This window comes from Camelus ferus, chromosome 3 (genome assembly GCF_009834535.1).
Source record: "Camelus ferus isolate YT-003-E chromosome 3, BCGSAC_Cfer_1.0, whole genome shotgun sequence".
Taxonomy (NCBI): domain Eukaryota; kingdom Metazoa; phylum Chordata; class Mammalia; order Artiodactyla; family Camelidae; genus Camelus; species Camelus ferus.
The window spans coordinates 61,194,501-61,219,085 of NC_045698.1; the positions used below are offsets into that span (position 1 = coordinate 61,194,501).

The 24,585-nt window shown below is 38.5% G+C and overlaps 1 protein-coding gene across 1 annotated transcript in view; it reads left to right on the forward strand.

Moving 5' to 3' along the window:
- ADGRV1 (adhesion G protein-coupled receptor V1) overlaps nt 1-24,585 on the forward strand; it is a 471,409-nt gene that overhangs the window by 397,116 nt on the left and 49,708 nt on the right. The window contains exon 87 of the mRNA XM_032475997.1: nt 18,827-18,948. Within this exon, the coding sequence (XP_032331888.1) occupies nt 18,827-18,948 (122 nt within the window). The remainder of the gene's footprint in view (nt 1-18,826; nt 18,949-24,585) is intronic.

Below are 24,585 nucleotides of genomic sequence, written 5' to 3' on the forward strand. Positions count from 1 at the left end.
TCTGAGCGTGGCTGGGACAGTGATGGCACTGCTCCCCTCTTGCTGCTGGGCTGCTATGAACCAAATTTTCAAAGGTCAGTGGCCCCTAATGAAATTCACTGGCCTCCTCCTCCTTCAGTAGGGTGATCATGCAGTGAGAATGAGTCAGGATAAAGGTATGTTCCCTGAACTAAATTTCAGTGTCTCAAATGGCATTTTAAATGAAACCTGTAATTTTAGGGTTTGGTTTTGATCTCTGGCAATGATAAGCTTGTCTCTCCTTTAGGCTCATTAGAATTTACTGACTCCCTTCTGATTCATCATCCAGTTCTTATGTGAGGAATGATTCCCGGATCAGGGAAGGAAAATTAATTTGAATAAAAAGAGGAAGTAGGTGATTACATATCCCTTTCTTATAAAAACCCCACACACGTGTTTCAATATGATACATAAAAATATGTAAAGATGGCTGGATCCAGCTAGCCACGTATAACACGGACCTCCCAGTTCATACAGAATCTCCCGGTTCTGTCATGGCCACTTCTCTGCTTCGTTATATATCTGAAGATGAATGCTCCCATTTCTTCTGAGGCTCCATTTCTTCATATTTACAGTGAACAGCAATACATCAAAATTCCATTGCTATTATGAAAATCATTGAAAACTTGTTATAATTAATATTACAAAGTATCATCCCTTACATCCTAAAATTGAGTGACTTTTTTTTCTCCTGACATCGTAGAAATTTCAAAAAGAGTTTCAAGAAACTCAGTGAAAGCCAAAGGAAAAAGAAGAAAAGGAAATTGCTCCTGGTGAATGCAGCACACTCTGTGTTGTGGTCTCCAGAGATGCCGCTATCAGTTATTTCCCTCCCTTTGCACATGAGCTTCTCCTCACATAAAGCAGGGGAGTCTCCTTCCCCGTCCTTTCACTCTGGACTGACTTTGGACCTGCTTAGACCAATATTATCTGATGGAAAAGTGATACTGCCCCATAATGGGTCTAGCCTTTAAGAGGACCAGCAGTTTCAGCTTCCTTTCTCTTGGAAGCAAGCCACCAAGTAAGAAGTGCAGTTACCCTGAGACCACCATGATATTAGAAACTCCGAGCTAGTCGTGTGGAGTGGCCGTGTGAATGAGCATGCTTGGCCGATCTCCATTTGTTGCAGGCATCCCAGCTCTGACTCCAGACATGGGAGTGAAGAAGCCTCCTTACAGGCCAGCCTGAGGAGACACCACACAGAGCAGAAGACTGCCCAGCCCAGATCAGTAGGACTGTGAAAAATAATAGATTATTTTAAGCCACCAAGCCTTGTGGTGGTTTATTCTGTAGTTCTCAATAGCCGAACTGCTCTGATTCTACTATCCTTACTGTTCTCACTTCAAAATTCTAAGTATGTCATTGTCATTTTAAATTTTGTCACTTTTATTTTTTTGCATTTAAGTTTTATTTTAAATTTGTGTTTCTTGTCATTTCAGATACGTATTACAAAATTATAAGTATGTGTCACTGGCATTTTAAATTTTACATGGTTCATAAATAAAAGTGGAAAAACACAATATGATTTTTTTCCTAAACCAAAATTGAGGCTTCCACTAAAGCAGAGTAAAAGTAATCTTACCTAGTAACAGTGCGTGCTTGAATCAGATCCAGAATGACCAATATAACAGGTTTCACATGTCCTTGGCTTGTTTGCAGTCTATTCCCAGTTCCATTGCTGAAAAGAAAATAAAAAACAATGCCTAGGGACCTAAGGAAAACCCCAAAGCTTCTCACTAGACAATGAACAATTTCTGCTGCTGGAGCTTAAAAAAATCTTTGTGAGCACAGTTCAGTCTCCCCACATGTGGCCAATAGTGGTGGGGGAAATCCAAAATATTTAAAGAAACATTATGGATGTTCATTCCCTGCTTAGATTTATATTTATGACTTCAATCTTTGAAGATTCAAGTCAGAAATCTTTGTGCCTGGAAGATGATGTGTAGTCATTCAGTGTGTGTTGGTTTTTTCATTTTTGTTTTGAAAAAATTCAAGATTTGCTATTCCTCATTAAAAACTCTTAGAACAAGCTTCCTTAAAAAACTAAAAACAGACTTACCATAGGATCCAGCAATCCCACTTGTGGGCATACATCCAGAGGAAAATATAATTCAAAAATACACATGCACCTCAGTATTCATAGCAGCACTATTTACAATAGCCAAGGTATGGAAACAACCCAAATGTCCATTAACAGGTGACTGGATAAAAATGATGTAATACACACACACACACACACACACACACACACACACACACACACACACAATTAAATACTACTCAGCCATAAAAAAGAATAAAAGAATGCCATTTGCAGCAATATGGATGGACCTGGAGATCATCATTCAAAGTGAAATAAACCAGAAAGAGAAAGAAAAAAATGCCATGTGATACTGCTTTTATGTGGAATCTAAAAAAAAAGAAAAAAGGACAGAAATGAACTTATCTACAAAGCAGAAACAGACTCACAGACGTAGAGAACAAACTTATGGTTACCAGCATATAAAGGGAGTGGGAAGGGATAAACGGGGAATTCAAAAATTGCACCTCTTGGGGAGTGATGGAAGTGTTAGCTAATTGATTGTGGTAATGGTTTCATTGGTGTATACATCTATCAAAATTCATCAAACTGTACATTTGAAATAATGTGTGGTTTACTGTACCAGAACCATACCACGATAAAGGTGTTAAAAAATGAAAAGTCCTAGAACAAGTTACATCAGGGATTAGTCTCCTAAGACTTAGAACATAGAGATAAAAAGTAAAAAAAAATCAAATCCAATCAAAGAATTGAGAGAAAGCTTAAGTTTCTGTTTAAACTCCTGACTTGCACATGTAACCAAAGAAGAAACAGGACTGGTAATTTGTGGCAGAGCTGGGTCTCTCTAAAATTCAAGTTTCCTGAACATCTATACCTCAGTGACTGTCTTTTACTTAGTTTCAGCTGAATACCGATGAGGACAAGGATAGCTCTCTGTTCAGGCTATGTGAGTACTAAACTGTTAAATTCAATCTGCATTTGTTTCCTAGGTGGGCAGAGGGTATAGAGCATGGATGTGGTAGAGCTGGAAGAGTAAAGGACTGGACCACATATAAGAGGAAGCTGTGAATGTGCTTGGGCCCTGGTGGTCACCATTATTATCATCTTCACCACTACCAATTAAGACTCACCATATGCTATTTACAGTTTTATTTTTCTGGCATACTCCACTGTGCTAAGCATTTTATATATACTATCTCACTTTTTACAGAATCAAACCTTTCATTGAGAAAAATAACATGTAAACATTAAATTAAACCTAGCAAACTCTAATTCCATAAAAGTAATTATTAGACTCCATTCCCCAGAAAGAATTTGAAGTGATCTGGCTAGCAAATTATTCCTTCATCTTCTGATTTCCAAGAAAGACTGCCCCTGTCCTTACATTGAAACATGCCTAATTTTCCTCACTATTCTCATATGTAGTACAGGCATAATAATAATATTTAACTTTATAGAGCTGTATGAAAGATTAAATGTTAATTTATATAAAGTCTTTAGTACACTCTCTGGAATATGCTAAGATTCAGTATGCCTTTGTATTCTTGTTAGCGTAACAACTCTTTCCATATGTAATTGGTATAGAATACAGTCAGATATATATAACCACTTTGTTCTGTATACTTCCTAAATGTCTCTCAGATACACCTCTTTTCCTTTCTTCATGGCTATGACTGGTGTATTAATGAGCTTGAGCTGTCGTAACAAAATGCCATGGACTAGGTGGTTTAAACAATAGGAATTTATTTCTCAGTTCTGGAGGCTATGTCCTATAATTTGGGTGCTGGCCAATTTGGTTCCTGATGAGAGCCCCCTTCCTGGCTTGTAGATGGCCATCTTCTTGCTGTGTTCTCACATGGTGGGGAGGAGAGAGAGAGATAGAGAGACAGAGAGTGGGAGGGAGAAAGTAAAGGCATTAATCCCTTCATGAAGGCTCTACCCTCATGACTTAATTAACTCCTTAAGTCCCCATTTCCACATACCATCACACTGAGGGTTAGGGCTTCAACACATGAATTTTGGAGGGATGCAATTCAGTCTACAGCACCTGGGTTATATCCCCATCATCTCATACTTGTCTTAAGATTGATACTCCTTAATTCTTGTCTGTCCCCATTCCACGTTGAACCCATCTACAAGGTGAAATTGATCACACGATTAAAGTCATTCAACAGCAACCCTCAGACTGTAGAATAAAAGGAAAATTCCACCCATGTAAACTCTCTATATGCATAGCCATGTTGAACTAGTGCTGTTGCCTCAAAGTGACACGATGTCTGATGAGTCTGGACTTAAATAATACAACTGAATTCACTCTCACTTACTGAGTTCATTGTTTATGGTGGCTGGGGAGAAGAAGGAATGGCATTGAAGCTGAATTCTTGATACCCATGATGAATAGGCTTCAGTGGGGTGTTAGTGGAAGACAGGGTACACATTTAGAGCCAGTGCCTTAGCATCACTTTGGCACTGCTGCCTTAGCGCACCACACACTCTGACCTTCAGTGTGGCTGGCAACTCTTGTTGACATAAGCATACAACTGCCAATGCCCCAGCCTGATCCAGAGAATCAGTGAAACTTTCCCAATTGTTTATATTTTGGATATATAGGTTGAGTTTCCCATGTATTTCCTTGGTAGTTTTTCTCCAAGTTAATAAAAAGTTTACATTTTAATTTTCCTGGCATATTCCATTCTTTTAAAGGACGTTTCCCCTCTCAAATCCTTCTTTAGTTATCTTAGAAAAATTAGCAACGAGGCATTACTTTTTACTCTTTTGAAAGCTACATAAAGCAGCTATTCATGTTTATTGCTTTGATCTAAGAGCACATTCATTTTTTTTAATGCGTGACTGAAGTCTTCCATTCAACCCTTGGCTGATGAAAATATAATTTCTGATCTTTTTAATGTGTCTCTCTAAAATTTGTATTCAGACCATTGCCAAAGAATGTATATAAACTCTACTAAAGAGTAGAAAAATAAGTTTTTCAAGACTGCTTTATCTTAGAATATTTATGGCATTGAAAACACTGTATTCCCCTTGACCTGGTCTATGAGGAACCTCATTTGGTGTCAACATAGTGATCCTATAATACACCATGGTTCTTTCTAATCAGGCAGATCCCCAGTTGTAAGATGTCAATTCCATTATTGATTTGCAACTTTTCCCATGTATTACTAATTGCTACTCTCATTATTTAGAGAGATTTTCAATTTATGATTCAGTGCCTACACAGTTCTTTAAAAAATACAAATAGTCACAAAAATAATTGATCACATTTTAATTAATCAACTGGTACTGGTACAATTTTATTTATTTTTTAATTTATTTTTATTTTTTATTTTTTAACATTTTTATTGATTTATAATCATTTTACAATGTTGTGTCAAATTCCAGTGTAGAGCACAATTTTTCAGTTATACATGAAGCATATATATATTCATTGTCACATTCCTTTCTCTGTGAGCTACCATAAGATCTTGTATATATTTCCCTGTGCTATACAGTATAATCTTGTTTATCTATTCTACAGTTTTGAAATCCCAGTCTATCTCTTCCCACCCCCCACCCCCTTGGCAGCCACAAATCTGTATTCTATGTCTATGAGTCTATTTCTGTTATGTATTTATGCTTTGTTTGGTTGTTTGTTTGTTGTTTGTTTAGATTCCACATATGAGCGATCTCATGTGGTATTTTTCTTTCTCTTTCTGGCTTACTTCACTTAGAATGACATTCTCCAGGAGCATCCATGTTGCTGCAAATGGCGTTATGTTGTTGATTTTTATGACTGAGTAGTATTCCATTGTATAAATATACCACATCTTCTTTATCCAGTCAGGTACTGGTACAATTTTAAAGAGAAGATTCAGAAATAAAGGAAAATAGGATTGTTAGGACTAGGAAATAGGAAGTGGGGACAAGTCATCTGGGGAATTAGCAATTGCTCATGAATTTCTTTAAAACTGTACAGTTGGCTCAATGTCCTTTATCACACGGTGATACTTAATAGTTTCTACATTATAAAACTCAGAAAGTTAGAGAAAAATGACTTTTTTATAATAAGTTTTTTCCTTATAGTGGGAAAGGACACCATGTCAAAGGTGAAGGTTTGAATTTCATTGGGCCAGAGAGCAGTAACAGACTTGGTCTAATCCTTTCATAAAAGTACTCTTTCAGTTGCATTATCATAACCAAAGTGGCAGCCTCATAAAAAATTTACTTTTCTTACAACCAGCTGCAAGAGGCTACTCCAAATAATAGGACATCAAAAATACTTTCGTTCCGTCTTACACATCAAGGTCAGTATGTCCCTGCATAATAATTTTCCCTATTTTTAAATTTCTGCTTTCTGCTTACACCCTTTTCCTGTTCATATCACTGTGGTTACCATTTCTTATGATATTTTCCCTTCCTGGGTCACCACTTCCCTCTTCACATCTCTCTCTGAACACAATCTCTCTCTGTCTTCCTCTCCCAGTTCCTCACTCCTACTGGTTCTTTATCTTCACCGTGACCTTGTGATTGAACATCCAAGGATATTTTCACTAGCTCCCCTGATGTCCTCATCAACTTGGCTCCCTCCTTAAAGAATATTGCCAACCATCATTCAAGTCTCTGTCACACACTTCTCTACTTTATCAGCCAATTAGTGCTACTCTGTAATAGATACTAATTTATCCTAACTGACCTTAACTGAGCCATCTCTGCTTCTCAGTAATCCTTTGGATTATCTTTAATTAATTCTTAGGTAATCTTTGAAACAGATTCCACTGCTCTTAAGTCATTTGCTTAATACTATCTATTCTCACTCTCTATATAAGATGTGAAAACGACATGATGTTAGTTACCTCACTCAACTTTCCTCATTTTCTTTGATTATTTATTTTTTTCTCCCTTCTTTGCCACTCTTCCTCCCATTTTAGGTAAAGAGGTAAATCATTCTCACTCAAGGCAACCCTCCCAATCATGCTCTTCATCTATTTGTCCTTCTCTTGGAACTTATTTCATTAAATTTTCCACAGTTGCCTCACATCTTAAATAGTTCTCTATCCTGGGTCTTTCCTCTCCATCTATATACATGCATCACTTTTCAGTGTCTCAAAGAGCTTATTCAAAATGCTGCTGCCTTATCAAGTTACTTCCCTGCCTTTCTCCTTCAACAGACTTTTTTTAATGAATCTGTTCATGACTGTTGACTATTACAGTTGGCTTCAGATTCTTTTCTTACCCACAAACTTCTTGAAGAGTAGTCCATATGGAGCTATCTATACTCAACACTTTCACTGCTATGCCTTGAGAGTACCTTGCTTATTCCCTTCCATTCTTCACCCATAACCTTGGACACCAAGTCAACTGACCAGTCTTCTCCGTGTCCTTATCTTTAAACTCTTCTGCATAAATCAGTACTGCCAACCTCCCTTCCTTGAATAGTCTTATCTGCCTTAGTTTTCATGATACACTTTTTTTTTTCCTGCTAAATCCCAGTCCATGACTCAAGCTTCTTATGACTCATCACTCTGGAGTATATGTGTTTTCCAGGGATTGCCTTTGTCTTTTTCAAATTATGGTGATAATTTTCAAATCTATCAATTTGAGCTCAACTTCTCTTCCTAACTTCCTCTGTCCTCTTCCTGAGCAGTCGTATCTTGTCCTCAGGAAGTACAAAAATTGTCAACAACTTGCCTGCCCCAGTTGCTCTGATTTCTGTGTTGTTCTTTCTTCCTCTTCCTTCTCTTCTTCCTCTGAATCCTTTTCTTATCTTCCTGACCTTGAAGCCAGTGTAACTTCTTTTACTTCGTAGTCAGGGACTTTCCGGTCAGTAGTTGTCAAACTAACGGATTATCAGAATCACACTTTCAGGAATTAGACGTCTTTCTAAAGTCTTGCTGAATTGGAATCTCCAGGGATGAAGTCCCAATATCTGTATAATGTTAAAGTTTCTCATTGTTTTCTGATTTGAGGGTACTTCTTTAAATTCTACCTCTGTAATATTTTCATGTCCATCCCCTTCTTTCCAATGTGAGAGTCACTCCTCTGCCATTTTCTCGGCCCAGACCTTCATTGTCTCTCACTCTGACCAGTTACCTGCCTGGCACCCCTGCCTTCAGCATTCTCTCCACCAGTCAGTGTACTTTCCTGTGACATTAAGGACGTTTCTGTTTTGATTGGGCATCTTAGACATTTTAAATGTCTTTCCATTTCCTGTAAAATAATTCTGTATTGCTTAACTTGGTCCTCAGGATCCCTTAGTGGCCTGGTGCCACAGATATTCTTAGTCTTCAGCTTCTTGAACCTTCAGCACCAATCAGAAGGACAATTTTACACCAATTTGTGCATTTGCCTTTTTGCCTCTCTTTATGCTGTTTCCACTACCTTAAGCTCAAAGTTCACATGTGCAAATATAGCTCACTTTAAAGCCTAGCTGAAATTCCTTCTTCCTCACAAAGGCCTCTCTGCTTCCACTGACAGGAGGTAACTGCTGCTTTCCCTGAATTTTTGTATAACTTGATCCCTCTGTTCTCATATTTATCTTCTCCCTTTTATTATAGTGTTTGTGTGTGTGTATACATAGTGAATGTATGTATGTATGTGTGTCTTTGAAAGAAGGCCCATATGTTACTCATTCTTTTACTTATCAAATTTTATCAAATACATTTTTAATATTAAATAAATAAATAAATTTTTGAATAATAAGCAATAGCCAAAATAGATATAAAACTGTTCTAAGTATTCTGCGTTTCAACCATTAAATCTTCACTGAACCCAGAATACCTTATTTAGAAGGTACTAATGTTATCCTTGTTGTACAGATGAAATTGTACATCAGACCAATCAAGTAAGTCACCAAGGTCACACAGCTAGTAAGTGGTCCTCAAAGAATCTGGCTCTGGAGTCCATACTCATAACCACTCTAGTATTCTGCCTTTTTTATGAATAAATCCCACTCAGCTGACCTCAGTGCATGCTTTTTAAAAAAGTTTATTTGGCTGAGGGCCCGTATTCAAAACCAATCTTTTTCTTTTCATTGAATTTCCAGAAGGAAATTATAAAATTTAGTATAAGTAACTATCAGGAAAGCAAATGATGTGATTTATAATTAGGATACAGTCAACTTCAAAAAAGAAGGAGGAAGTGGGTTGCAGGAAAGACTAAGAGTGTTGAAGAATAATCTGAAGCTCTGCTGTGCAGTTTAATAAGACAGCATAAATGGTGTGCCTGTAAATTAACAAGTGATTGAAATGAACAATGTTTGATACTTAACACTCATTTAATTATATGGTTTCCAAGCAGTGTGGTGATTTCCCTCTCTCCATCATTTTCCCTCCCTGACTCCAAAGTGTTTGCAAATAGACACTTAATCTGTGGTTATAGTAAAGCTGCTTTGCCACCATAAAAAAAGTTGTTTTTCACAAATGTGGTTCACAAGCTTTATAATAGAATAAACTTCACCTGGTTAAAAAAAAATAGGATAGAAACAAAAAATATAGCAGAATCTGTGTAGCCTATTAAAGATGGAATTGAATAGTATAAATAGCTCCTTGTGGGGGGTTGGGAAGCAAAGTGACCCCAAAAATTGCATGGCTATTCATTCGTTAATCTTACGTACTAATGCCAAACTCAGGGTACCCAGAGTTAAGTAAAATTCCAATGCTCTCACTCTTTAAAAAAAAAAAAGAAGAAGGAGGAGGAGGAAGAGGAGGAGGAAATGGGAAACATACAGTTTTGAACCTGGGGCAAAAAATAAGCTCTAGTATCTACCTTACATTTGCTTATAATACCCGACACCTGTGAAACAACCTACCTTTAACAATTTTAATTCCACATGAAAGAGGAGAAAAAGTTGGAATGAAAATCTCACAGATTTTCAGGTCTACGTAAGACATTGACAGATACAGAAAGAACATTTTAAAGGTTTATCATTGGGTACAAATACGTTTCAATGTAGATTTGGGGGTGGTGGTGGGCAGCCTCCTTTTCCCATAGATCATATACATGGCATTCAATCTGGGGATTGCCTTTCTTTCTTAACACAATGGTGTCTCTTTCCTTTCTGTAAGGGCTTGATCCAGGGTTGTTAGTGAGAATGAGCGATAAAGTGTTAGTTCATTCCCTTATGCATAGACATTCCTGGCACACCTGTGAGGACTGTACCAGTGTTTAAGTGGATAATGTAAGCCTTTATACAACACAGGTATTATGCCACTTTATGGTCTGTTACTATACACTCTGGAAAACCACTCTCTGTGTGGGTTTGGTATTAGTTTTCTGTATTTACAGATACAGTTATTTAACAACAGAGAGTAAGTAATATCCCCAAAGCTTTTGGGAAATACATAACGTTATTTTTAAGACCAGAGAATACCCTGATAATCTAATATCAGATTATCTCTCTGCTGGGAGAAGGGATGCAATTAATCACACTGACAGGGAGGAACCAAAGGATTTCACTCAGGTAGACTTTTTAGAATAGCAACATAGCAAAGGAAGTAAAAATAAAATAAAATAAAATATTAAATTGGTGTTACAGTTTTGTAACGTGATGTCTGGCTAGGGAACCAAATTAAGGAACGGAAATAAGCATTGAGGTCAATTGGCATCTGTCCAGATGGAGAGTCTACCAGGAAACTGTTCTGGGAACTGACATATTTAACACACTGTAAAAATATTATCTTGAACACATAGAGTTATTTTTAGTGTAAATTTTTTGAGACATTGTGTCAGGATTGACTCAAGACTTCAGTGTTGAATTTGAGCCTATTAAATCTTAATGACTGCTATGTGATGTACTATCAGACTATCTTTAAACATAACAGGTTATTTTAGGCCAAAAACATAGTAACCTAATTTCCAACAATTATGAGGCTATCTAGTAAGATTTAAAATATAGATGTAGCAGGTTGAAAGATGCATTGTACATTTTCGTTGTGTTATGAAAGCTGAGTGTGTTGGGAATTGCTCCTAGGTGCCTGAGCATGCCTGCAGATGACTGGAACTCCTTAACGGCTGAGTAACCGGTAATGAAGTTAGGAAACTAGGTTAAGCCAGTCTTCGATTGTTGGTTGGTTAACTTCATGTTTGTTTTAGAACTCTGATCTTCTAAAAACATTTGTTATAATGTCATTTATGAAACATTTATGAAATGTGTATAAAATGACTGTGTTGTTTGTGAACCCCTATGATAATTCTCCTTCCTGTAGTTCCAAGACATTTTTTCTCACAAGAGGAAAACAGATCATTTAACTTTTTCCTTAAGAATCACAGACCTATTTGATCCCTCCCCCCAGTAGAATATTATCTGGCAACTTTGAAGTACATGGAATTATCCTAATAACAGTGCATACAAGGTCCATGTGGGTATGTCTCATCTAACTTGATTATTCTCCTTAGATTCAAAATTATAGCCTGCAAATTGAAAATTATATATAGCTTTTGCAAGGCGAGACCATAATTCTAGGCTTGTACCATTTTTTTTCAATCCCAATAAATCACACTCAAAGTAGTCCTGACACTCAGCTGTCCTCTAGCATCCAGGAGCACCCTAAGTCAGTCACTGACAGAGTACAGCTGTTTAGGTTCCCAGCAGACTTGAGACTCCTCTGAGGATTTACTCACATTCCTCCTCTTTACCCCTGGAAAATATGCTCTAGGCCAGTATTGACTCTCTTCTCTGCCTGCAGATCCAATATCTCACCTGTAAAGATCTCTCCAAATTACACTTGCCTCCTTCATATTTCAGGAAAGGTCAGGGTAAATCTGGGTCAGAACATGGTAGCTGTAGGAGTCCACTGTAGTTACGTTTACTGTACCCACCTTATGTCTAAGACATTCTAAGAGCTACTTAAATTACCTTTTAGAGCAGAGGTTTGCACATTGTGGGTCACAGTACAATACATTGATGAGTCTGATTGCAAGCAATTTTTTAGTGGGATGGGGTGAGATGGATGAGATGGGATGGGATGAGATGGGATAGGATGGGATGAAACAGAATGGAATGGAATGGAATAGAAAAGAAAAAAATATCAAAGGGAGACAGAGGAGAATAGAAGACACTGAGAGGTCCATTTTAAATAGATTGATCAGTGAGAATTTGGATGTGATGGAACTTAAGCGTCTGCACACTGAAAGCAAGCCTCCTCTGTGTGCGATCTTCGTATTATGTCAAGGTAAACAGAAGGGTTCTAACACCAAATAGGCTTGGAAAATCGAGGTACCAGAAAATTTAAACATGTTTCTTTATTACAAGATGTTTTGGCACTTAAAAGATGCGAGAGAGGGCTGTCTATAGCCATGCGCTATTTCTCTAACTTGACTAAAGTCGTGATGGTGATGGAAATAAGGATGATAGCAGGTAAGGCTTTTTGAGCATGTGCCTTGTGCCAGGCTCTGTGCCGACCATGTGCATGGTTTCTCTTCCCCTCCCCCTGCCCATTTGGTGCAGTGTATGAGGAAAAATGAATCATAGATAAATCTATATGGGTGGCAGTACTAATCAGAAGGAAGAGAAAGTCTGAGGGGAAGGATAGCAAATCTAGCTTTGGATGAACTGCGTTTGAGATGTTTTTGAGGATCTCCAGGCCTGAAGGTCTGGAGCTCAGGAGAGAGAGAGAGATACATATTTGGAAATTGTTGGCCCTTAAATTGCTCATTGAAAGAAGGTGACACTAGAGATTATGAATCCGATAAGGAAGGCTAATTAAAGTGAAGCGCCTGGCGCATCATCAAGTTGAGATACACAAAGTCGAGCCTGCTGCAACAAACGTTTGCAACTCTGTCTGGAGACAAGAACCACAGGACTTAGAGCGGGTTCCCTATTATCCACATGGGTTCTCACGAGCTCTTTTATGAATGTGTTGAAGTACTGAAGCAAGACAGGAATTCTAAAACTAGAACCGTGTATAGGAGTAGTGAGCAAAGGTTAGGAATGCAAGCTACTCAAATGAAGTATGGAGTGTTTCTTTGAACAGTTTGCAAATCCAATCCATAAGTTTTTTGTTATCCGTTCCACCTGCAGTATCCTAATGCTGATTTGACTTCTGTGAAATATGTGTGTGTCTTCTTCTGCGACATCAGATTTATTTACTGAGAACACTAGTGGGTGACTATGCATTGTGTGTTAACCCTTGTTAAGAAAGCTCAAGAGGACAGTTAATACTTTCTCACCAGAAAGTGGATCATATCAGTGGAACTTCTTTGCCTTTGAGTCTCTGTTAATTTCAGAATATAAGCCCATATTTTAGAAATAAGACCCTTTGATGCCTTTTTTTAATTACCTGTTTTTCTCATTTAAAAATAATGCATGCTTATTGTCGGAAACAGACCCATAAATATCTTAAGCCCACATTATTTCACAGTTGTGCTACGTTGATGAGTTTGTTTCAGTAGCACATCCAAATTGTTAGAATCAGGGTCAGTGAGGTAAAATTAAAACAAGTGCTTTAGAAGATTGTAAACACAGAATAAATTTCAGCCGCATGTAAATGAGGTGTGATTTCCATAATAAAGCCATTATTGTTGTCACTGGTGCATAGCAATAAAGCAAAGGCTGCAATTACAAAGGAAAGAGATAATACAACACCATACTTTCTTTAAAAATGGCAGTGAAATTCATTGAAATCATATTCCCCCCCTAAAAATAAAGAGATTTTATGTATTCTCAGTGGAATCTACAAATTCCCATAAGTAGAGTATCTTAATGATAGCAGTACTAAATGACATATCCACTTGCTGGTTTGTGTTTGTTTTTTTTTTTTTCTCTGAAGTAATTTGTTTCACTAGAACCTTTCAGACTACTTTGTTTTTCTCATTAGTGACTCCTTGCTCATGTAAATATTTAAATTAAGTACTTGGAAGATTTGATTTTTTTCCCTCCCTGTTACGGAACTTCATCTTGACATGGGCCTGCCTTTTTTAACATGGACTTAAAAAAACAACACTAGTAAAATATACATAACATAAAATTGACCATTTTAACTATTTTTAAGTGTACAATTCAGTGGCAGTAAATACATTCACAGTGTTGTGCAACCATCAGCACTATCCATTTTCAGACTGTTTTCATCATCCCAAATACGAACTCTGTACCCGTTAAGCAATAACTCTCTCTTTCCCCTCCTCCCAGCCTCTTGTGACCTCTGTTCTACTTTCTGCCTCTGAATTTGCCTATTCTCGGTGCCTCACATAAGTGGAACCATATATTTGTCCTCTTGTGTCTGGCTTATTTTACTTAACAGAATTTTTCACAGTTCATCCACATTGTAGCACATGTCAGAATTTCATTTCCGTTTAAGGCTGAGCTATATTCCATTGTATGTACGCATCATATTTTGTTGATCCGTTCATCTCTTGAGGGACATTTGGGTTGTTTCCACCTTCGGGCTACTGTGAAGGATGTTGCCATGAACATTGATGTATAAGTCTCTGAGTCCCTTCTTTCAATTATTTTGAGTATATACCTAGAAGTGAGAGTTCTGGATCATATGGTCATCCTGCTTAACTTTTTGAGGTACCGACAAACTGTTTTCCACAGCAGCTGCCCCATTTTACATTCCCACCAGTAAGGCACAAGGGTTCCAGTTTCTCCACATCTTTACCGACATTTGTAGTTTTTTAGTTTTTTGGCAATAGCCATCTTAGAGGGTGTGAAATAGTACCTCACTGTGGGTTTGGTTTGAATTTCCCTAGTGAGCAGTGTTGCTGGGCATCTTTTCATGTGCTCTTTGGCTATTTGTGTATCTTCTTTAGAGAAATGTCTATTCAAGTCCTTTGCCCATTTCTGGTTTGGATTGTTTGATTTTTGCTCAGTGGTAGGAGTTCCTTATGTATTCTGGACAACACAGTCCTTTATATAGAAGCCCTTATTCCTTGGACTCCATGCTGTGTTTTTAGGGCTTCCTTTTATTGAGAACATTGAAATGATTCTGTTTCCTCTTAACTAATTCACAGCTAAACATAAGTTTCTGACATTGCCAATTTTATAAATGCCTGCTTTGATAAGCGATGACTTAGATAGCCAACAGAAAAGTTACTAGTAGTTCACCAAATGTGGCCTATCAGCTTAGGAGACATGAAACTAACACAGTTTTCATTAAATAAAGCTTAAGTTTCAGTTTGCCAAATGGAATTTCTAGTAGCTGTTAAACGACAACACCCACCCTCCTCCGACTTTCATCACCCCCCACTCCACCCCGTCACTGTTACTCTCGGCCCCAAAGAGGTAGGAGATACCTCCTCAGGTAGGGTAACCAGAAAGCTCATGAAACATGGGTTTTAGGGCCTCTTACGTGCATGAGCCCCTTCCAAGATCTTAGGCCTAATTATGCTTTTGCAATTTTTATTTTTTAAAGAAGCCTTGCTAAGTTTTGTAAACTTCAGGCTCACAAAATCCAGATGTTCCCCTGGGTGTGTTTATTCCATCTGAAATCACGTCTCAATCATTGTTGCACTGCTGGAAAACCAGCCCGGGGTTTCTTGTTCAGGATACTGAATTATTTATGACTGGCTTTCTTTCCTTGCAGTTTCTGATCTGGGGTGCCAAGCGACCACACTTTTCTGCAGAGTTCCAGAAAAACATGAGCCCTGGGTGTTTCTAGTCAGCCCCAGAATGCTCTCTTGGCTTCCGCACTCAGCTTTGTCAGCACACTGTCTGGCTCTAAGCTCTCAGAGGAACATGCAGGCCAAATTTTGAAAATTTGGTTTCTCGCTGTTCATGCAAAATATGCATGTCCTTTTGTACTGTGCACAGAGCCATAAATAGAATTCTGTACTTACACAGTGAGAGCAAAGAATGCAATTGCCAGGCTGATACCTAATTTTGAAAACTTCCATGAGCGTAGCTTAGGCAGTTTCCTAAATATTAGGGATCTTGTCAGAAGTGAAAATAAGCCTTCTGGACCTTTATCCAACTGCATGATGTCATTAAACAAAAATGAATTTTTTAAAAAAATTAAATCTTAATAGATTCTCTCTTGTCCTCAGGTAAGGCATTAGTGACAAAGAAACTGTTCATCTGTATAAACTGTGTTTTATATTATTCTTATTTTCTCTGTGCAGTTATGACAATTCAGACAGTGGACATGTTTCTGTGAAGGGGATCTCTGACAAGATACCAGCCTGGTCTCCTCCTAAAGCCTTTTTTTTTCTTTTTCAAAAAAGGAAAAAATGCTCTGATTCCCTCTTCCCCTCTTTCTATGCTTTCTCTTCCTGTTCTTTCCTTGCTCTTCCTTTCCAAAGCAATTCTATCCTAAGGCCATTAGTTGATGCTGAGCAAGATGTGCACCTACAGGGAGATGTCGAGCATGGAGTGTCCCAACCCAGTCATTACGAGAGGGCGTCCCTGTGCAGGGTGAGGTGTCCTCATGAGGTTCATGAGAACCTGAGTGAGTCTGGGAGGCCATCTGTAGAAGGGAGAGATGACTGCAATGGAAGATTGGTTACCATCCAATACAGTTGATCAAACAGGTGAATATATTAACAATAATGAGAAGTACATTTCTTAACAACAGAGAAGGGAATTACAAATACAAAAAGGGAGAAAATAAACCCTGTGGCATTGGATGGGAATTTGAAGTATTGCTGTGAGCTAATGGTTTTCATTATGTAGAGGTAGATATAGAAATATAGATACAGGAGAGGGTATAGCTCAGTGGTAGAGCACGTGCTTAGCATGCATGAGGTCCTGGGTTCAATCCCCAGCGCTCCCGTTAAAAAAAATAAAAATAAATTAAATAAGTAAGTCTAATTACCTCCCCGCTCCACTGCTGCCAAAAAAAGAAATATAGCTATAAATGTGTGTGTGAGCTTGTGCTTACACATGCGTGTTCCCCAGCTGTGTCTACAGAGAGGGCTGAGGAGCAGCAGCCCCCTCAGGAGCTGCGATCATGCCCAGCCCCCGATCTTGGTCTCTGAATGCCATTCTACCCTAAAAGAAACCAGGACTGGGGCAGAGAAGGTACAAGATGAGCTTGAAACATCTTGCTGGGCCAAAGAGCCACGGAAGTGCTCACAGGATGACGAGGACGTACCAGAAAGCGCAGAAACCATCCTGAAGGGACTCCCACTGATCAAACTTAGGGCGATCTGAACATCAAAATCAATGATAGCAATCAGTAGTAACCCATTAAATTGGAATCTGTGGGTCCATATTATAAAAAACACATGAATAAATCAAACATTTGATAAGTAAAAGGATATTTACCTAGTTTCAAAATAATGCCATACACAATTCATATTAGTTATAAAGGGGAAAAGACTAACTTTACAGTTTGTCTGCTGTCTTAATCAAGTAACCAAAATGAACATTTTAATAATGGGACAAAGTGAATTATTGTGGCATAAATGCTAAAAAAGAACCCAGCATCACTTCTGTGATTTCTGGCCAACTTTACCATCTAAATCATGAGAAAATATCAAATTCAAATTTAAGGACACCCTACAAGAAAAACTGGCTGGTAATCTTCAAAAATGCTAGAGTCATGAAAGTCAAGGACACTCAAAAGAACCATTTCAGACTAAAGAAAATTATAGAGAATGTCAACTGGATTTTTCTGCTACAACAGAAATTATTGGGATAATTTACAGATACTGAATGGGATCCGAGGAGGGTTGTAACCTATCAATGTCAATTTTCTGATTTGATGGTTGTATTGTGGTTATGTAGGAGGCATGTCTTTGTAGAAAATACACACTCCAGTGTTCAGAGGGTGATGAGGGATCAGGTTGGCAACTCTGAAATGGTTCAGGGGAAAAAAACAACCGCAAAACTTTGTAGCCATACTGTACTTGCAACTTTTTATAAGTTTGAGATTGTTTCAAAACAACTGAAGTTTTAAAATTTGCTGAAGTTGTAAATAATTCCACAGTGCAAGTAGATTTTAGGCCTTTGTTGATGGTGAGGATATATGGACTTTGAGGTCTGTCATGAGAGTTGTGTCAGTGATGTGGTCCATCCTCATCTTTCAGTAGCTTGAAAGTGTGTTTATTTGCAGCTGCAGAGATCAGATTCACTTTCTAATTCTTACATAGCCTGCCATTTAAATATTAATAATCCCCTTTTAAGATTATTATTCTAATTCCCAAATATCAGAGATAAGTAGAAAGAGTAATGAAGTCCTTTGGCCCTGAAGAAAGCTGTTCTGGAAACTATTAAAACAAATTGCATGATAAAATGATGGGTAGAATAAGCTTAGTGTTGACAGTAGTGAATCCATCCCTTCATCTTTGTTCTTAACCATAGCTATAAATAAAGTTTGGTGTCTTCTCAGTCAGAAAAAGAGATGAATGCCTATTTTTCCATTACATACAAACAAGTTATATCATTTATGTTTCAAATGTGGGATTGGACTACAGTAATTTTGGGAGCACGCTGCTGTCTACCATTTTCTGGTGGGGAGCTCTTTTAAGGAGATTTATATGCCCTGTCTTCCCTGGGATTGAAATGTGATTGCATATCTGCGGTTCTCAGTGGCACTTCCTGAACAGTCCAGCAGGTGGTAGTCTAGGAGAGGAACAGTTCTCACCCTTCTCCAACCCCCTGCCTACCAGCAAAACAGAAGGAATGTGGACTCAGCAATGTGCCTTCTCTTCTCTGGCATAAGAATGGGATTTCCAAGGTTGTTGTTTCAAAATGGGTACTTAGGCATAGGGAGTATTTTCCAGAAAGGAGCTAAAAATAATTTTGCATATATGTGTTACTATGAGGTATTCTGAAGTTCAAAAATTTTTTCTTTTCTTTTTTTCTTTTTTCTTTTTTTTTTTTTTTATGATTTCTAGAAATTCCACTGGTTTTGTATCTTTTTGCCCTGATTTCGATGACATGGCTTTGGGGAGGCCTGCACATGGCTTACAGACACTTCTGGATGTTGGTCCTCTTTGTCATTTTCAACAGTCTGCAGGTAAGCCTTACAGTTTGGTTATAGATAGCACACATGCCTCCTAATGAACACAAGGCATGGAGTTTCAGTGTAAAGGTACCAAGTGTCCACACGTAGGTGTATTCGTGCACACAAAAACATCAGTCAGAACTTTAGAATAAAGTGATAAAAACTATGTTAAAAATATTTAGCACCTGAAGTATGGCTGACTGGGCTTCAAACTTGCTGATTATACAGATAAGGAAAATATAAAGTATTTACTCTCCTTCGTTTTGACAGCATCTAAGTAACTACAAAAACATACTTTTTCAACAGGATTGATGTTCATAAACTTTGCTGATGGCAGCCGTCTAGGATCTATGCACATACATGGCTGTGTCTAAAACTTAGATCAACTGAGCAGTGAAGTAACAGTGATGTTCACACAGTCCCCTCTTAAGTCTGGAGCTTAATATTTTGATTGACTGATGAATGATTGACGTCCTCCAAGTCTGGCAATGCCTAGCTTAAATTAGTTTTGTGAGCATGTTTGGATAGCATAACTAGAAATGATATAACTGTAACAAAAATTAAAGCTGACTTTTTTAGCTTTTGTTAAAAATGGGGGAAAGTTGCACCGTGAAATTGACAAATGGAACAATTGAACTCATTTTTCTTATTTTCCCAAGTGGAAAGATCTGTCCTAGACTCAAATAGTTTCTTGAATTTACCAAAACTATCTCAAAACAGCCCTGGCTTTGACCACCATCTTGCAAGAAACCTCTGTAGGAAAACATATTAGGGTGATAGCACACACCTGAAATAGGACTCAAAACGTATTTAGGTTTGCTTTTGGGGAGACAGATTCTTTAGTGAGATCATATCTAAGAGCAGGGTGCCTAATCAAAACATAGTGTCGATTTAGGGAGGGAAAAATACAAAGTAATTTAAAAGTTTGGAACCAAGTTGATACAAGTTATGTAGAAAATCAATGTGTACCCATTGCTAGTACAGGGCGCCAGTGCTGTCAGTACCAGGATGAAGATGACAGCCTGCTCCTCTAGGACCTGGTGATTCAGGGAGTAAGCAAACAATTGGGCTATAAGGGTATATATATGGCAGATGCCATGTAAACAGAGTGTTACGAGAGCAGAGTGAAGGACTTGTTTACTCCTAACTGTCCTAGTGTTTGAGCTGAGCCCCAAAGGTGAACCGCTCAGGTCAGACATTGTGTCACTTTTGAATCCCAGGGCTTAGCAGAACTAACACCAAAACCAAAGTCCACACTGACAGCCTACAGATGTATTTTGTTTGGTGGACACACAATGGTACATGGAACAGGGTTTTAGATTTTTTTTTTAATATTTTTGCAAACTTTTAAAATTGAGAAATTTCACATAAAATGAATATCTGGCTTCTCTTTAATGGCAGTACTTGCAGGGCAGCAGTTTTTAAGTCCTGAGTAGACGCTGCCCTCTTTGGATGGGACAGGTGCCGTCATTATGCTCGGTAGATTTAATTCACTCATTTTACCTGCCCCTGACTGTGTTGCCTTTAATGTTTACTAATTAAGTGATGAATAGGTGGTTAGAGATCGGTATTTCAAGCAAAGTACACAAGGTTAGCCTAGGCTGCAGAAAGAAAGCTTGATTAATCTTGCCTACATTAAGCAGGGGGTTGCAGGAGGAGGAAAGGTTTTGCAGTTACAAAGGGTGTGATGGGAGTGGAGACAGATAGCAAGGCTGGCTTCAGCGCCATCGTCAATGTTCCGTACGGGATGTTAAACTTCAGCCTTTAGGTAGGGGGAAGCCATTAAAGTTGGTTTTTTTGTTGCTGTGTTCTAATTTGTTTTTTAAATTTTGGGGTTTTTTGAATTTTTTAAATTCTAAATGAGAATGATACACTCATACTTACTTTTTAGAAGGATAGCTGGAAATGTTTAGGACGGTGTTTAAAAGAGCAGCTCCAGGCAGGTACGTTGTCATATTCCAGCCCTTCATGTTGGGGAGTACACCTGGGAATAGAGACCAGGTGACGAGTTTGAGAATATTATAGAGACAAATACTGACAAAATTTGGTTAACCAGGAATGTTGTGGTGAGAGAGCAGCACCACCTAGAGATGCAGGCTCGGGTGAATGGCTAGGCACTGACTCCTCTGGTCAGCATGGAGATCACATCAGGAGAGGGCCTTAGGGAATATGCAGCCAAGTTGGTGAATTGGTGAAATTTGGGAGACATTGGTCAAGCCACCAATGTTTTAGTGACTAGGTATGAGGAGAAGGCTAGTGAAAGAGATCGTTAGTGAAAGGCAATCAAGATACGGTGGTTTGGAATTGCTGGGAGAAAAGAAAGCTTCAAAAGAAAACAGCATCCAGCCCTACCCAGTGCAGCAGAGAAGTTAGATGGGATGGGAGCTGTGGGGCAGTGCAGTCTAGGGCAGCGGTCCCCGAACCGCAGTGTCGTCAGACTCGCATGAAGGACTTGCCATAACCCCACACCCAGAGTTTCTGATACGGTAAATCAGGCGGGATCCGAGAATTTGCATTTCTAACAAGTTCCAGGTAATGCTGATGCAGCTGCTCTAGGGACCCCAGCTTGAGAACCACTGGCTGAAGTGAAGCATGATCTCAACTCCACCAGCCTGCTCTCTGGTTGACTTCAGCTGAGTCATGGATCCTGACTCAGTTCTACTGTCTTCATCCGTGATTTGGGAAGAAATGTTATTTAGGATTACAGTGGGATTTAATTAAATGGTATAATGAACATAAAGCAAATTGTACAGTACCTCACACATAAATAACACTTTCTGTCTTTAATTCAAGAAGTGTAATGGAGAATGCAAAGAGAGAGGAGGGGCAATGGCTTAAGAAGGAACGTTGCTTGGTTCAAAGGAAATTTAGGGGTTTTGTTTTCTTTATTTGTGAAAAGAACCGACACAGGAGAAACGAGCAGAGGAAAGACTCATTGCCTTGGCAAAATCACGGACAGGGCAGGAAGAACAGAAGAGATAGAGGGCTTATCTGAGGGAGAAGAGGGGGTTCTTTCTCTCGAGGCTTGGAAAAGAAGGATTAGGTATGTACGAAAAACTATTCTGGAGCTAAAGGTGTGGAAAGTTGGAGTTTGCATCTAATGTCCTCTCTTATCTCCAAAAGGCAAAAGGCAAAGACGTTTGTTGAAAGGAATCTGTTCAAAGCTTGAGCTAAAAATGGTAAAAGGTAAGGAGCAATCTTCAGGCGGAAAGCAAAGAACATAAAAATTATGGTGCTTTCAAAGACGGTGAAGAAATGACTGGAGAGAAATCGGTAGGACTCAGTGGAGGTTGGACCCCCAAAATCTGTAATTGTAATTCAGCAGTAATTTAAAAAATTAAGCCTTATGATTAAAATGGTAGCAGTGTATGCTATCAAACCACAGACACAGGAAAAAGGTTTTTTGAGCTCTTATGGAGGATGGAGGCTTGGTAATAAAGGAGGGTTGTTGAGCATTTAGCTATATTTCATGGGGAGATACAAAAAGAAGTGCTGTGAACTTTTTCTTTGAGGAACTGAAAACAAGCTAAGTATAAGTCAAAACTAAATATTTCAAACTCATGTTTAATGAGCTTAATTCCCTCTGTGTGGCGCTGTTGAAGCAATGACTGTATCACTGCTGCGTGGCATCTGGAGCACTGGCCCACTCCTAGTACCAGCGCTCAGTGAGTCAGTCCTAAAAAGAACGCCTCTTAAGAAACACTTGGAAAATATGATTTCTCTAGGGCTTATTAGCGTTCATTTAATTTATAAACTGCCTTATGTCTTCAGGTTGGGCGTTTCCATGGAATATGGGTACATCCTAGTAAGATCTTCCAAGTATATTCCATGAAAACTTAACAGTTTTGTTTGTTTTTGTTTTTGTTTTTTTTACTGGCTTTGTGTTTCTTTTCGGCTTTTGTGAACATGATTGACCGTAAATGTGTATTAGGTGTCTCATGCTTGGCTTCTATATTTTACTCAGAGGTAGTTACTGTCTCACTTTTTATCCAGATTGTTATGTCATAGGTGCTCTGAGACTCACAGATGAAAGGTATATTTTTTATATTTATTATTGGATGCAGTTTTTAAAAGGAAATTTTGATCCCTTGAAATATTTTCAGCAGTTTCCAGATCACTTTCTAAGGATTCAGGGTTGAGCTACCAAACTTAATTCATTTGCTCATTCAAGAAAATGTATATGAAAAACTTTCTAAAAAGCACAAATGGATGCAAACACAAAAGTGAGGCCAAAAAAAATTATCATTCTAAATACGTCTGCTACTACTTTATTGAGTCTTCCTTGAAAAACACGTGACTTTTTTCCCCAAGAGCTGAACTTCAATTCAGAATTTTATTGATCTGTATTATTTATATCTTCTTGATTGCTTAAAAAAGTGTTTAACTGGTGGATATCAAGAGTGAGGAGAAGGTAGAGAATGAAGGGTGAAATGTCCTTTAAGTTTATTCCCTGGGAATTTGTGTTTTTAATTCTAGGAGTCGCTTGCCAACATGTCGGCAAGTTCATGTTACCTGTGTCTTTGCCACTTCCCTGTGATGCAGTTGATTTGTGGTTGTGAGGTGAAAACATCCTGATTTTTCTTGTGCTTTGTTTCATGTCAAAAAGACTCTGAAACTTCCAAAATGAAAACAGTAGTTCCATACATTCTTGATTAGTGATCCCAAACCCCAGAGGCCTCAGGGCACTGTCTTACTTTTTGCTGAAGGGGTTTTCTGAGTGCACTAAGCAAGGGAGCCACCACCAGTTTTAATTCCTATCAGCTTTCCAGCCCCAGCAGAGAAAGAACTTACACCTCAATAGGAAAATGCTGTGAAGGACTTAAATTCCCCTCACTTTGGATCACTGATCATCCAGAAACAAATCACAGAGTGACAGGGACTCTGGCCAGGTCTGGGTCGTAAGCAGACTCCAGAGGTGGAAAGAGTCGAGTCGATCTCACCAAAAGCACGCGGAATGGGGTTCCCCCAGAAGAAAAGACTCTCTTACCCATAGAATGGTCGCAGTGCCAGGCAGACCAAAGTAACAGGCGATCGCTATACATGTTTTCTAAATTTTCTTGTTCATTGATACAAGTTTGGACCAGGCCAAGGGCAGTTATGGTCAAACTACCTGGAAACTTCATCATTGTGACACGGTTTATTATGAATATCTTTGGGATCCAGCGTATAACCAAATGTCTCTGTATTGTCCACAAGGAAGGCATAAGGGATTACATTTAATATTTTTCTTAATCCTTCTATCCATACATTCAACAACCTCTATTTAAAAAAAAAAAAGTTGTCTTTTATTTCTAAGTAGATTTATGCTAATACTTATAGATCACAACTTTCTTAAAATGTTTAGTCCAAGGTATATCCGCATTTGTGTAACAATTAAAGGGAGTAATCACTAAGCCCAGTACCCAGCTAGTGGGCACTGGTAGAACCAGTCATTTCATACCAGTCATTATAATACTGAAGTAACTACCATCTAAACCCCCTGCGTGCGTCTCTGGCTTCTAACCATTTAAGCTAGAAGCATCTGCAGACCGCCAGCAGCTAAAAGGCTAATGTTTGGCTAGACAGGGAGCCTCCAAGTCCCAATTCCAGCACTAGATCTGCAGTCTGATGGATCAATGCCTGTGCCACACTTTTTCATGTTTTTCACAT